The 15,330-nt window shown below is 43.9% G+C and overlaps 1 protein-coding gene across 1 annotated transcript in view; it reads right to left on the bottom strand.

Annotated features, from left to right (window-relative positions):
• Positions 1-15,330, bottom strand: part of LOC137431468 (complement C3) — a 613,976-nt gene that overhangs the window by 176,421 nt on the left and 422,225 nt on the right. The window contains exon 35 of the mRNA XM_078782039.1: positions 11,158-11,260. Within this exon, the coding sequence (XP_078638165.1) occupies positions 11,158-11,260 (103 nt within the window). The remainder of the gene's footprint in view (positions 1-11,157; positions 11,261-15,330) is intronic.

The following is a 15,330-nucleotide window of genomic DNA, read 5'->3' as shown; positions in this document are numbered from 1 at the left end:
TCTCCAAAGAGACCAGCTATCAAACGAGGAACCGCCCTGTCAATCGCTGGCCTCATAACAAAACACACCAAGCATTTCTTCAGCATCCTAGGGACCCCAACTGATTGGATGGATAGGGATCCTGGTTCATGGGAGCAAGAAACCAGCTTTCAGGAAGCAAAGAAAGCCGCCAGTGGCTTAGTCGTGGTGAACGACAGGGCAGAAAGGGGTGTCGCATTGATACAAGACTACAATAAGCTCCTTACAAAGGATGAAGAGCAAAAGCAACCTCTGCTCCAAGTTGTTGCTGCTCACAGGAAGATGTACCCCGATGCCAAGAAGGCAACAGTGGTGAAACAGGCCCAGAAATAGGAGTTACATTTCTCATTATATTTGGGTTTTTTAATATTATGTGATATGGTGTATCTTCATTTTATGAACTGAACATTTGGATTGTTATCATTGAATTTGAGTTTTCATAGCAATATAGTGCTATTTGTGCAGCTATTGTAACTTGTGTTTGCTAGAATACAAAGAAAGTGAGTGGAGGGTGGATTTTCATAAAACAAACTTCTGGTTTTGCTTTCGATCCATATATAGAAGAGTTTTGTAGACACCTTTAGTTTGAAGGCTAATGTGGCACCCCTAAATAAAATCAGATTGCTTTCATATTTGGTGTCTTTTCATTTTGGAACAAAAGGAACAACATAAAGCCATGTCCCAGTAAATATTTAAAAAAAATTATTTTGAGCACCACCCTAATATATATATAATTATCGATATATATATATACAGTCACGTGAAAAAGTTAGTACACCCCATGTAAAGTTTTGACTTTTTCAACATATTTGTACATACAGCTATTTGATCTTCATTTCAACAATATTGATAGATAAAGGTGATATAATATAACAAATATCATGAAACATTTACATTTTGTAGTCCATTGTATAATTTAAATAAACATAAATGCAAATTTCGCATGTGGAAAAAGTAAGTACACCCCGACATTTATCACTACTTCAAATATCTAAAATTAGAATCAGGTGCACCAGCTCAGGTGCAAATGATTAGAACATCGTTAGAGAGGATCTTGGAGGAACCTGTCTTATTTAAACCTCAGACATTTCGTTTGGTTTGTTCTTTGTTGTTGAAGTGTATGGCGTCACCATGCCTAGATCAAAAGAGCTCTCTGAGGCCTTCAGAAACAAGGATGGAGATGCCTACGAGTCTGGGAAGGGATTTAAAAGGATCTACAAACAATTTGAAATCAATCATTCGACTGTCCGGAAGATCATCTACAAGTGGAGAAGATTCCAAACAACTGCAACTTGTTCAGGCCAGGCCGCCCCAGCAAGTTCAGCCCGAGAGCAGACCGCAAGATGCTGAAAGAAGTCTCTAAGAACCCCAGAATGTCATCACAGGACCTACAGGTAGCTCTTGCCACTGTTGATGTCAAAGTGCACGAGTCTACCATGAGAAAGAGGCTGCACAAATTTGATCTACATGGGAGGTGTGCCAGGAGGAAACATTTGCTGTCCAGAAAGAACATCAGGGCAAGACTAAAGCTTACGAATGAACACATAGGCAAAGACCAGCACTTCTGTAACATTGTGCTCTGGACAGATGAGTCAAAGGTAGAGCTATTTGGCCACAGTACCAGAAGACATGTTTGGCGAAAACCAACGACAGCATTTGACCACAAGAACCTGATACCAACAGCTGTAAAGCAGGGTGGTGGAAATATTATGGTTTGGGGCAGCTTTGCTGCATCAGGGCCTGGACAGCTCACCATCATATAATCCACTATGAATTCTTCATTGTACCAGAGGGTGCTTGAGGATAATGTGAGGCCATCTGTCAGAAAGTTGAAGCTCAACCGAAGGTGGACCTTGCAACATGACAATTACCCTAAACATACCAGTAAATCCACCAATGAATGGCTGAAAAGAAAAAATGGAGGGTTCTGGAATGGCCAAGTCAAAGCCCGCATCTAAATCCCATCGAGATGTTGTGGGGGGGATTTGAAACGAGTTGTGCATGCAAGTTGTGCATGCATTTATGTCTGCTGCTCTTCTTCTGCTCCAATCGGCTCAGCTGATCATGTGCTTGTTAAAGTGGTCATCTCTCTGACCATTCTCAGGGAGCCTGCTCAGCGTCGATGAGTCTGGCATTTCACTCAGGCCAACTGGCACGGTCTTCAAGCAGCCATCAATCATCTGGACTGGTCTCCCATCTCTACCACCTCTGACATCAACTCATCCTGGGAATTCTTCCAAAGTAAATTGCTCTCTCTCATGCACAGATTTATCCCATCTCGTCTTCAGTTGTCATACCCTTCCTCCCGTCCATGGTACACGGAATCTTGTGGTGAGGCTGTTGCCCAGAAACAACTTGCCTTCGTCTCCTGGAAAGCAAATCCAACGGAAGGAAATCTCATTTCCTTTCACAAAGCCCGAAACAAGTGTGTGCCCACCCTCAGGAGAGCCAGGAAACAATATCTCTCCGTTCTCAAGACTGAACTCTCTTATCTGTCTCCCTCTTCCAAATCCTGGTGGCGTCTGGTCAAATCTGTTTCTGGTGTTTGTTCCCCCTCCATCCCCTCCCTTACCTCAAACGGCTACACAGCTGACTCGGCATTTGAAAAAGCTGAATGCCTCAACTCTGTGTTTGCCTCTAAGTCTTGTGTCCCAAACCCATCCTTCTCTGTACCCGCCATACCCAGTCGTACCCAGCTGCTCCTGGACTCCGTGTCCTTTCCTCCTGACAAGGTGGAAAAGTTTCTGTCAACCCTCGACTCTGATTCTGCAACTGGACCTGACGGCATCAGCCCACGGGTCCTAAAATCCTGTTCTTCCGCTCTTTCACTCCCTCTCTCTGTTCTCTTCACCCTCTCTTTTGCTCAAGGTCAACTGCCATCTGCTTGGAAATCAGCCAACATCACCGCTTTACACAAAAAGGTGCAAAAACAGATCCTAGCAACTACAGACCAATCAGCCTTCTCCCAATTATCAGCAAAGTCATGGAATCCATCATTGCTTCGGATATGAAATCTTTCCTCTTCTCCAATGGCTTGATCTCTGATCATCAATTTGGTTTCAAAACAGGTCACTCTACTCTGGACATGCTGCTTCTGCTGTCTCAACAATGGATGGAGGTCCTCAATGCCAAACAGGAAATTAGAGCTGTCTCCCTCGACATATCACGTACCTTCGATACGGTCTGGCACGCCGCTCTGCTCACCAAACTCTCCTCCTTTGGTATCCATGGAAATCTCCACACATGGCTGGCGGACTTCCTCTCTAGTCATAGTCAACATGTGGCCCTGAATGGGTTTCTCTCATCTCCTCTTCCTGTTCAGGCTGGAGTTCCCCAAGGCAGTGTTATGGACCCTGTGCTTTTTCTGGTCTTCATCAATGATCTCTCTGACTCTCTTGAAAATCCTCTCTATCTCTTTGCTGATGACTCCACTCTCTGCCGCTCCATATCTCATCCCTCAGATCGGCAGTCTGCAGCCTCCTCACTCTCTGCAGACCTGGACAAAATCACAGACTGGGCAAACAAGTGGAACATGTCTTTCAATCCTGACAAATCTCACACTCTTACGATGTCTCTCCGAAAAGACCGACTGGACAACCTCCCATCTACTTTCTGAATAATCCTCTCCAAGAAGTTCTGTCACTCAAGCTTTTGGGTCTCACTATCTGCCATGATCTTTCCTGGGAAAACCACATTTCCAAGCTGGCCTCCAAAGCCAGTCGCTGACTGGGCATCCTCCGTCGTGCGAAGTCCTTCCTTGGCACACCTGAGCTCCTCACCAAATACAAGGCTTTCATCCACAGCTCAATGGAGTACTGCTCTCCCCTCTGGGCTGGTGCTCCTGCCTCACACCTAGCTCGTCTTCACGCTGTTGAAACCAAAGCGTTCAGAATCATTGGAATCTCCCGCGATGACGCTATCTCTGAGGGCCTTTCACTTACTCACCGCAGTCAGGTTGGTGGTCTTTCCGTCTTCTACCGACTCCTCTCTGGCCTTGCCCCCCCCCCCCCCAGCTCTCTCTGGGCTCTGTCCCCCAAATATTCCTACAGGTCGCACAAGATCTGCCTGCAACCCTCTTATGGTTAAACTTCCAAAATCAAGACTCTCTGCTCACCTTCACTCCTTCATTCCTCTTTTCTCCCACCTCTGGAACAAACTCCCTCACTCTCTTCAATCCCACTCCTCCCTCCAGGTATTTAAAACGGCTGTTCACCACCATCTCTTATCTTCCCCAATCCAAAACCTTGATCTTTTCTACCCCCGCTAATTTCACCCCAAATCCATTTTTTCGAGATGCCGACTTCTTTCCTGGAAGTCCTTGGTGTCGTTGCGTTTTATACCTATCCTGCCTCCCCCCAGGCCCTCTCCCTCCCACACATCTCCCTATGTCCCTGCTCTCAAATGTTGTGTTTGTGTGCTTCCTCCCCTTCTCTCCCCATCTTGTCGACCGCTCCCCTTTTTATATACCTTGTTTGCTTGTTTGTTTGAATTGTTTGTTTGATAAATGTTAGCTCTTTCACGAGCCTCGACTCTGTATACAAAAAAAAGAAGAAAAAAAAAGAAGAAGCCCCCTCAAACATCGCACAGCTGAAATAATTCTGCACGGAGGAGTGGGCAAAAATTTCTCCCAGTCGATGTTAGAGGCTGGAAGACAGTTATAAGAAACGCCTACTTGAGGTTGTTTCTGCCAAAGGGGGCAATACCACCTATTAGACCCAAGGGTGTACTTACTTTTTCCACATGCGAAATTTGCATTTATCTTCATTTAAATTTTACAATGGACTACAAAATGTAAATGTCTCATGATATTTGTTATATTATATCACCTTGATCTATCAATAATGTTGAAATGAAGATCAAATTGCTGTATGTTGAAATATGTTGAAAAAGTCAAAACTTTACATGGGGTGTACTTACTTTTTCACGTGACTGTATATCTGTGCAGTGTCTGTGTTGTTGTTTTGTGTTGTGTTGTCACTGAACTACTCCCTCAAACTTTGGTGAAATCGTACCAAACTTCTGGTATGCACTTATCTCTCCCGTCGGTATGTCCTAAGGGTATTTTATTTAGAAAAATTTCCAAGTTTTTTTTTTGGGGGGGGGGGGGGGGGATTTTTTTTTTTCAACTTTAGTTTTCAACTTCAATTGTTTATAAAATGTAATATCATGTATATTACAAATACATTTGTTCATTATGATTGTTTGAATTATGATTGGTTTAAACCATGACAAAACAGCAACTCAGGTACACTGGTACAGTCATTTATCTATATATCTACACATCTGGGCAGTGTCTGTTGTCACTGTACTACTCCCTGAAACTTTTGTTTCTGTGGTTGTGAAGTGTTTTTAATAACGTGGTGGTGGTTTTGAATCACGTGGGGGTGAGGTATTTTGAATTATGTGGTGGTGAGGTGTTTTTAAATCACGTGGTGGTGAGGTGTTTTGAATTACGTGATGGTGAGGCGTTTTGAATTACTTGGTGGTGAGGTGTTTTTAATTATGTGGTGGTGAGGTGTTTTGAATTAGTTGGTGATGAGGTGTTGTGGATTTGGATTACGTGGTGGTGAGGTGTTTTAAATTATGTGGGGGTGAGGTATTTAAAATTACATGGGGGTGAGGTGTTTTGAATTACATGGGATGAGGTGTTTTTAATTACGTGGGGGTGAGGTGTTTTAAATTATGAGGTGGTGAGGTGTTTTAAATTACTTGGTGGTGAGGTGTTTTAAATTTGGTGGGGGTGAGGTGTTTTGAATTAGTTGGTGATGAGGTGTTTTGAATTAGTTGGTGGTGGGGTGTTTTAAATTACATGGTTGTGAGGTGTTTTGAATTACGAGGTGGTAAGGTGTTTTGAATTACGTGGTGGTGAGGTGTTTTAAATTATGTGGTGGTGAGGTATTTAAAATTACATGGGGGTGAGGTGTTTTGAATTACATGGGGTGAGGTGTTTTGAATTACTTGGGGGTGTGGTGTTTTGGATTACGTGGTAGTGAAGTGTTTTAAATTTGGTGGGGGTGAGGTGTTTTCAATTATGTGGTGGTGAGGTGTTTTAAATTACGTAGGTGGTGAGGTGTTTTGAATTACATGGTGGTAAGTTGTTTTGAATTACGTGGTGGTGAGGTGTTTTAAATTCGGAGGGGTGAGGTGTTTTGGTGTTTTGAATTACGTGGTGGTGAGGTGTTTTGATTTACATGGTGGTAAGGTGTTTTGAATTACATGGGTGTGAGGTGTTTTGGATTACGTGGTGGTGAGGTGTTTTGAATTACGTGGTGGTGAGGTGTTTTGAATTACATGGTGGTAAGGTGTTTTGAATTACATGGGTGTGAGGTGTTTTGGATTACGTGGTGGTGAGGTGTTTTGAATTACGTGGTGGTGAGGTGTTTTGAATTACGTGGTGGTGAGGTGTTTTGAATTACATGGTGGTGAGGTGTTTTGAATTACTTGGGGGTGAGGTGTTTTGGTGTTTTGAATTACGTGGTGGTGAGGTGTTTTGAATTACTTGGGGGTGAGGTGTTTTGGTGTTTTGAATTACATGGTGGTGAAGTGTTTTGAATTACTTGGGGGTGAGGTGTTTTGGTGTTTTGAATTACGTGGTGGTGAGGTGTTTTGATTTACATGGTGGTAAGGTGTTTTGAATTACATGGGTGTGAGGTGTTTTGGATTACGTGGTGGTGAGGTGTTTTAAATTACGTGGGGGTGAGGTATTTCAAATTACATGGGGATCAGGTGTTTTAAATTACTTGGTGGTGAGGTGTTTTAAATTACGTGGGGGTGAGGTATTTCAAATTACATGGGGATGAGGTGTTTTAAATTACTTGGTGGTGAGGTGTTTTGAATTACGTAGGTGGTGAGGTGTTTTGAATTACGTGGTGGTGAGGTGTTTTAAATTCGGAGGGGTGAGGTGTTTTGGTGTTTTGAATTACGTGGTGGTGAGGTGTTTTGATTTACATGGTGGTAAGGTGTTTTGAATTACATGGGTGTGAGGTGTTTTGGATTACGTGGTGGTGAGGTGTTTTGAATTACGTGGTGGTGAGGTGTTTTGAATTACATGGTGGTGAGGTATTTCAAATTACATGGGGATCAGGTGTTTTAAATTACTTGGTGGTGAGGTGTTTTGAATAAATGGTGGTGAGGTGTAATCATCCCAAACTTCCAGTCTGCACCTACTCCTCCCGTGTGTATGTGCTGATGGGTTCTTTTTTCAATTTTATATATTTTTTCAACCTAAATCTTCAACCTAAATTGCTTAATAAAAATGTAATATCACAAACACTACAAATAAATTTGTGCAAAATAATAATAAATCATGTAATCATGTAATAATAATAAATCACGACAACACAGCAACTCAGGTACAATTATCCTCAGGTAAAATAAGCCCTTTCCTCAGTAACGACGCGTGGTGAGGCGAGCGTAGCGAGCCGAGCCAAGCTAGTGGTATGTATACTATAAGATATATATATATATATATATACTATAAAAGGTGCAGTGCTTCTGTCCATCCGTCCATCGGTGTGTGTGTGTGTGTGCGAACTCCACCCATTGGTTGAAACGTTCTCCTGACCCCACCTAAAATGTTTAACCTTGAGCCACAAATTTAGGAACCCTTTAGAATTACCCTTTACAACCATTTAGAACTCTTTAGAATTTATTCTTTCGAACCATTTAGAATTACCTTTTTGTCTCACACAGCACTTTTACTGTGGAGGTTACACAGGTTTGCTATTATTTTTTATTATTTACTCTAAAAGTCGTGACAGGTTTCTGTGAAGTCAGTGATTGCAAGATGGGGAGCAGAGAGCGTTACATATGCTGCTGTTTTGACGTGGGAATGCTCATTTTGCTTTTATGAGAGGGTGAGAGGGTGAAAATAAAGATGGGACAACTTTGGAATGGGGGCGGGGTGGGGGTTTAAGGTCTTAATTTTGATAGGTATGGGGTGCATGGGGGTTGGGGGGTGGGTTGAAGGCTTGAGTGTGGGGAGGGGACCGATGCCTTAAGGCTGGGAGGGAGAAAGGTGAGGACTTGGGGCTGGGTGTGTGGGGGGAGAGCATACATGGGACAGAGTTGGGAGGGGGAGGTTGGGACTCTTTGTTGAGTTGTCAGAATTGCATGTGTGAGTTTACTCACAGTAAAAATGTAATTGTGTGTGTGTATGTGTGTCACTGTCGGGGGGGAGGGGCGGAGGGAGCGGGGGTGACGGGGCAATCACCCTTCGGGTAATGTGCTAGTACAGAGAGAATTGAGACAATGGCATCCTCGTTTTTGTCAAGATCACGTGACACATGGACACCATTTTGTATCCAGATCAGAGCAGAGACTCAAGTGCATCATCAGTTTAAAACGTACACTTGAGAATTTAAATGAGAAAATGACAGGTTGTTGTGCCAAAGGATGTACCAATCACTGTACAGGTTTCGCATACAAAATAAAGATGATCTGGAAAGCTAAAGTCCATAGACTGAAGTGACAAGCACCGCCATCTTCACGGCTGTGCGATGTAAATTTAATTGTTTATTGGTGTACACATTCAGTTTATGCTAATGTTTATTTATTTCCAGTTCATCACATTATTAATTGATTGGTTAAAAGGCTCAATTCTAAATCGATACATTTAAAATAATGTGTGTGTTAAGTTGGCTGGGCCTAGCTTCCACACTCGCCTTACACTACTCATGCAGTGTGTGTGATCGTTGCCGTTGATGCAAAAAATACTCAAATTGCCTCGGTTTACTTAAATATCTCGCAGATAGTATAATTATGATAATAATATCACTTTTTTGGATTATCAGTGTGGGTGAAGCACGCGGTGCTACGCGCGCAACTTGCTACCAAGGAGGAAGCGGACAACGCAGTAAGTTTAATGTTCTTTATTCAAAGAGGTCACTGTAGCACTGGCCTGCTCCGGGCTGCGTGCCCGGTGTATATCCTGAGGCCACGCCTACCCCTCGGGCGTGGCCGCCGCCCACTTGGTGCGCGGAATGATGTCACCACGCCAGTGGGCTTTCGTGTCCGCCACATGGGCATCATTGATAAGATCGTAAAATAGAATACAAAAATAAATAGTGCACATGAAATATAACAATAGGTTGTGAGAAAGAAAAAAGAAGCATGTTACATGGTATTGAATGTAAATCAAAATAAATGATGTAAACATGTTTGAACTTCCGTTTATAATCACGGGCATAGATTTCCAATGATGTATGACAAGCAAAGTATGACTTCAATCAATGCTTTGCGAATCACGTTCCTTATTATGACAACAACAACAACAACAACATGCATTTTAAGGCCATTTTCCCTGCTAGAGCGGGGGTTAGCCTTGTGGTCCCCATGACAATCTTCTCCCTTTTGCCCTATTTTCTGCATCTCCCCTTGTTAACCCCCTTGCCCGCATTTCTTCTTCCACCATCTTTAGCCAAGTCTTTCTCGGTCTTCCCCGTCCTCTACTTCCTTCTACATTCATTTCCATCGCTCTTCTCAACCAGTCACTTTCATCCTTCCTCAACACATGACCAAACCATCTCCACCTGTTTCCTATTATGACTGCAGTTGTAAAACATTTTCACTCAATTATGAAATATGAATACAAGATGGGCTCCACTTGCTACATTTAGTTGATTAAAATAGAACATGTATTTCAGACACTGCAGTCTCTGCTCTGTTTCACATACAAATCCACTGCATAGTACTATATGATTTTTAGAACATGTTATTTTATTTTACAAAATTTACTTCATAATATTTTTATTTCATTATTTTATTTTACTCTATTTGAAAGCGTATTTGAACATATCATAAGTGTTTGTGGGAAAAATGGGAAAGGAAAAAATAAAATTACGTACATGATTTTATTGATTGATTTGTCCCACATACATTGGACACAAAAGGACTTCTAATTCATCATTGTCGCAACTCCATATACAGCTCTGGCAAGAAGCACAGGGGGAGTGGGTGGGAAGCATGTATGGTCAGGAAGCATGGGTGGGAGGGAGGATCATGGGGGAGGAGGTTGGGAAGCATGTGGGTTGGGAAGTGGGGGGGGGGGGGTGGGAGTTGGGGTGCTAAGCGGTGGGTGCGGTGGCAATACACACCGCAGTAGTGGTGGGGCGATGCACGGCATTTAGATGCGCGTGGGGAATCAGAAGCAAGCTTATGATTACAGAACTCCTTTTCAAAAATAAAACGTGTTGCTGAAGCTTGTAATTATAGCCTCTACGAATAAGGAGAAAAAGACAAAATGTCATAGCTCCTGTGGTTTTATTAATTTTGCTCCATTCAGTTGAAGCAGGGGCGGATCCAGGGGGGGGTGCAGGGGGTGCGCACCCCCCCCCCTTCGATCCAGGATGAGGGTGCAGGCGGTGCGAATCTGCTGAACTGTTGGACCAGGGAAGAACACAAGGAACTGCAGAAACTTCCAAGAACGCACGAAATGCCGTTTCTGACGATCAATTTTTTTTAAATTTCCTGGGGGAGGACACCCAGACCCCCTTTTTCCCCCCTCCCCAGCGCTATAGTTTCATGCACCCCCCCCCCCCCCTCGTCTTGAAATTCCCGGATCCGCCCCTATGAATGCCGCCAGTCGGCCATCTTCAGTCGGATAAGAAAACAAAATCTTGTGCATATATATATATACTCTCTTTGTGTTTGTGTTGTCTTTGTGCCAAGTTTGAAAATAATCGGTCCATGCATGTCTGAGAAATGGTTGGGGACATGTTTAAGTAACAAAGTGGCCACTAGTCGGCCATCTTGGATCTGATCTCGAAAGAAAATACCGTGCATATTTAAGCCGTCATTCATTATCCGTGTGCCAAGTTTGAACAAGATCGGTAAATGTATGTCGGAGAAATGGTTGAGGTGTTCATCATCCGTTTTTGTTTTTTTTTACAACAAAAATGGCTGCCAGTCGGCCATCTTTGATCGTCTCGCAAAAAAAAAAATGATGTGCATAAGGTATATATACCATCATGTATTGTCTTTGTGCGAAATATGAACAAAATCAGTCCATACATCACAGAGATATGGTTGTGGATGGACGGACAGACGAGTCCCATTCCATAAGCCCCCGTTTCAGACTAAGTCCAACTGAATAGTTGAGCTTGCCTGATAATGTATACCATATAACTGAATGGAGCTTGCCTGATAATGAGGGTGATGGAGTAGATGTGAATGGGAGCTTCTCCTGCACTCCGCCTTACTCTGCGTTGAGCATCGAACCAACCAATGCGGCCCCGAGGAAAACCTGTGGACGGCACTCACTGCTTTGTGCTTATCTTATATTAGGCAGCTATCCAGCACAATTTGAATGTCGAGTTTGAACTTGACCAATTGTAATGCAGTACAACATGTATCATGGTAATTCTCCTTTCAGACAAAATTATAGGCACGGTTGCAAAAGCATCCTGAAGGGAAAAGTTAAGGATTTCCTTAACTTTTCCCTTTACCTTTTCCGGACATCCTAAAGTTGAGGATGGTTCCACATACGAATATCCTCAAGTTAAATCCTCCTTAAAGTTAATGGAGCAACCCCCCGCACCCCCACCCCTTCCTGTCTTTGGCTTTTCTCTACAAATTAGAAGCAACCTTTCACAAGTTACCGAGTATTACAGTGCATTCAGAAAGTATTCAGACCCCTTCACTTTTTCACATTTTGTTATGTTGCAGCCTTATGCTGAAATCGCTTAGGTCGAAAAAAATATATTGCTGGTCTCTGGTCAGACCAAAGTTCCAGAATTGATGCGGCGATGTGTTGTTGTTTTTTTTTTGAAAAGCATGGATTTGCGGTCCTCCTTGGATGGAAAAGCATGGAAAAAAGCATGGAAAAGCATGGAAAAAAAGAGGTAGGCACATATAAAGGTGTTGTTTTTTGTGTCCTCATGCCTTGCGGTCCTCCTCAACTAGCTTGGCGCCATCCAGAGAGAAATTAAAGACAGCCAATGGGACTGGTAGGCCTTTTTGTAAATAATGAACGCAAGCTTAAGTTATTTTTAAATGTATTTATTCTGAAAATCATTAAGTTCTTCAAGCATATTATAGACTGCCATTTCGTTCTCGAGATCGTCTCGCCGTTCTGTCAAACATTCCAATGCGTCTATCGCGTCAACACTGCGCATGCGCAAGTGGTCTAACAGGCGATTGCTGAAGCATTTGAATGCTGAAAAAACCGCGCATGTGCAAATGACGACACCCCTGGACCAATCTTCGTGTATGGGCTGACACGCTGCATGTGTATCAAAGCCGCGCATGCGCAGATGAGCTGTATGGTGTGGTTCAAATCGGCGCATGCGCAGCTGGGCTAAACGGCGAACGTGGAGGCGCTTGAATCCATGCCGATGGTGTCCCACGATCTCTTCTCCTAGTCCACCAGATTATCACAGACACTTACAACTTCATGACAATCGAGGTAGGATCCAGGCCTAACTAACTAGACCGCCCGCAGCTCTCTAGGCCTTCTGGTTGCTTCACACGAACCCGACAAAGAACGTCTTCGTTTCAATAAATGACAATATCCAGCCGATTGGATTCATGACGGCACGGCACACAAAGCTACTCATATCTTTGGAACGGCTGGTTGGATTTGGACAAACTAAACGTAGTCTTGTAGTGGAGAACCGTGCGCGAATGTCAATACCAATGGCGACCCTCACAGACCGTTATTTCCCAAGATAGCGCGCCGGCCCGGCAACAACAGGCACGCACTGTTGAAGGTCCCGTTGGAAAAAAAAAACATTGTTGACACGCAGGGTCAAAATCGATGCGCGCGCTGACCAGAGACCGGAAATGTATTTTTCTCGGCCTAAATTCATTTTTTCCCTCATCAATCTACACTCAATACCCCATAATGACAAAGAGAAAACAGGATTTTAGAAAGTTTTGCAGATTTATTAAAAATAAAAAACTGAAATATCACATTGACATAAGTATTCATACCCTTTGCGATACAACAACAGCAAAAGGCATTTTAAGGCCATTTTCCCTGCTAGAGCGGGGGTTAGCCTTTTGGTCCCCATGACAATCTTCTCCATTTTGCCCTATTTTCTGCATCTCCCCTTGTTAACCCCCTTGCCTGCATTTCTTCTTCGACCATCTTTAGCCAAGTCTTTCTCGGTCTTCCCCGTCCTCCACTGCCTTCTACATTCATTTCCATCACTCTTCTCAACCAGTCACTTTCATCCTTTCTCAACACATGACCAAACCATCTCAAACTGTTTCTCTTCACAGCATCCATCACAGGCTCTATTCCCATCATCTTTCGCAATTCATCATTTGTCTTCCTCTCTCTCAACGATACTCCACACATCCACGGAACCATTCGCATTAACACCCTTTCCAGCCTTCGTTGCTGCTCTACGTTCATTACCCATGTCTCGCTCCCATAAATCATAACACTTCTCACACATGCAGCATACACCTTTCCCTTCAGCTTCAATGACACTCCCCTCCTTGTCAGCACGCCACTCAGTTCCCGAAACTTCTTCCATGCACATCTCACTCGAGGAACCGTTGCCGAGTCTGATCCACCTCCTCCATTCAGCATCTCTCCTAGGTAACAAAATGTTTTCATACCTTCCAGCTTCACGCCATCTCCAAGATCCAACTCAACATTTCTTCCCTCTACATCTCCCTCTGTGCACACCATACACTTGAATGTAGCTGCCACACTGGTTAATGACCCTCTCAAACCGCTACATTTTTGATGAACCCACTCAGCGCACATTGTACATTGAATGGAATTCACTCCGACACCCTTCCTGCACACAGCACACGGCCACTTCCCAGTTCTTTCCACCTCACCACATGCTTTAGCACTTGCCATCACCTTCGTTTTTCCGATATTCACCTTCAGACCTTTTGTCTCCATACATTCCTTCCACTTGTTCATCTTCTCCTTCAGGCCATCCATACTTTCTGCAATCAACACCAGATCATCTGCATACAACAACTCCCACGGTAAACCCTCCTTTACGTTCCGAGCCAGCACATCCATCAAAGCTACAAATAGAAGAGGCCTTAGTACCGACCCCTGATGCACTCCCACCTTCACCTCAAACTCACCACTGTTCCCGTCCTTCGTCCTTACAGCTGTGCGCGCTCTTTTGTACATTGCCATCACTACTCTGATCAACCATTCCTCCACTCCTAACTTCCTCAATGCCCATGTCACTACTTCACGTGAAACCCTATCGAATGCTTTCTCCAGATCAACAAACCCAAGAAACAACTTCTTCCTCTTCTCCATGTACTTCTCCTGCAACTGCCTCACAATAAAAAGCACGTCTGTCGTTCCTCTTCCTGGCATAAATCCAAACTGCATTTCGTCAATCTTCACTTTCTTCCGTATCCTCCTCTCCAACACCCTTTCCAATACCTTCATTCCATGCTCCCATAACTTTATCGCTCGATACGAGCCACAGTCCAGAAGGTCACCTTTCCCTTGGTATAGAGGGACGAGGGTACTCAGCTCCCAATCTACTGGAATGCATCCTTCTTTCACCACCAGATTGCAGATCTCTGTCATCCTCTTCACAGCCCAATTTCCCGCTGCTTTCAACATATCTCCCACAACTCCCATCGGCCCTCCCGCTTTTCTACTCTTCATTGCTTTTATCGCTTCCTCACCTTCATTCTCGGTTATCTTCTCTGCTGGTCCTAAAACTGGGTTACTCTCTATGTTGCCATCCCATTCATTCTCTGCATTCAACAGTATTTCCATATATCTCTTCCATCTTCCTTGAATTCCATCTGGGTCCACAACGATTTGTCCCACTTCATCCTTCAAGCAACTCACCCCCATCACATCTCTCTTTCGCTATCTGCTTTGCAATCCTGAATACCGCTCTCTGCCCCTCTTCCAAATCCAAGCGTTCTCCAAACGTTTTCCTACATGCCTCCTGCGCCTTTGCTACATCTTTCTTTGCAGCCTTCTTGGCTGCCTTATAACTTTCATGCTCTGCCTTTTCTGCCCCCATACCCTTCGCCTTCTGCCACTCCTTGAACTTCTTCCTCTTCTCGTCAATCTTCTTTCCAACTTCATCATTCCACCACCATGTTTACGAGTGCCTCGGTGGTCCACTTTCAAGCTCAACCACATCATCCTCTACTATACTCAGCCTCTCTTTTAATGCCTCCCTCACTGTCACCTCTTTCAACCTCCACACCTTCATTCTCGGTTGGTACTTCACCCGCCGAGCTCTCCTCACACCTTTCACCCTTATGTCGCAGACAACCAAGTGGTGCTGTGAAACAGCCTCTTCCCCCGGGATCACCTTTGTGTCCCGGAGGTGCCGCCTATCTCGCCTTCGCATCAGCAGG

The sequence above is a fragment of the Myxine glutinosa genome, chromosome 7, assembly GCF_964187855.1.
Source record: "Myxine glutinosa chromosome 7, kmMyxGlut1.1, whole genome shotgun sequence".
NCBI lineage: Eukaryota > Metazoa > Chordata > Myxini > Myxiniformes > Myxinidae > Myxine > Myxine glutinosa.
This window is presented reverse-complemented; position numbering and strand designations above follow the sequence as displayed.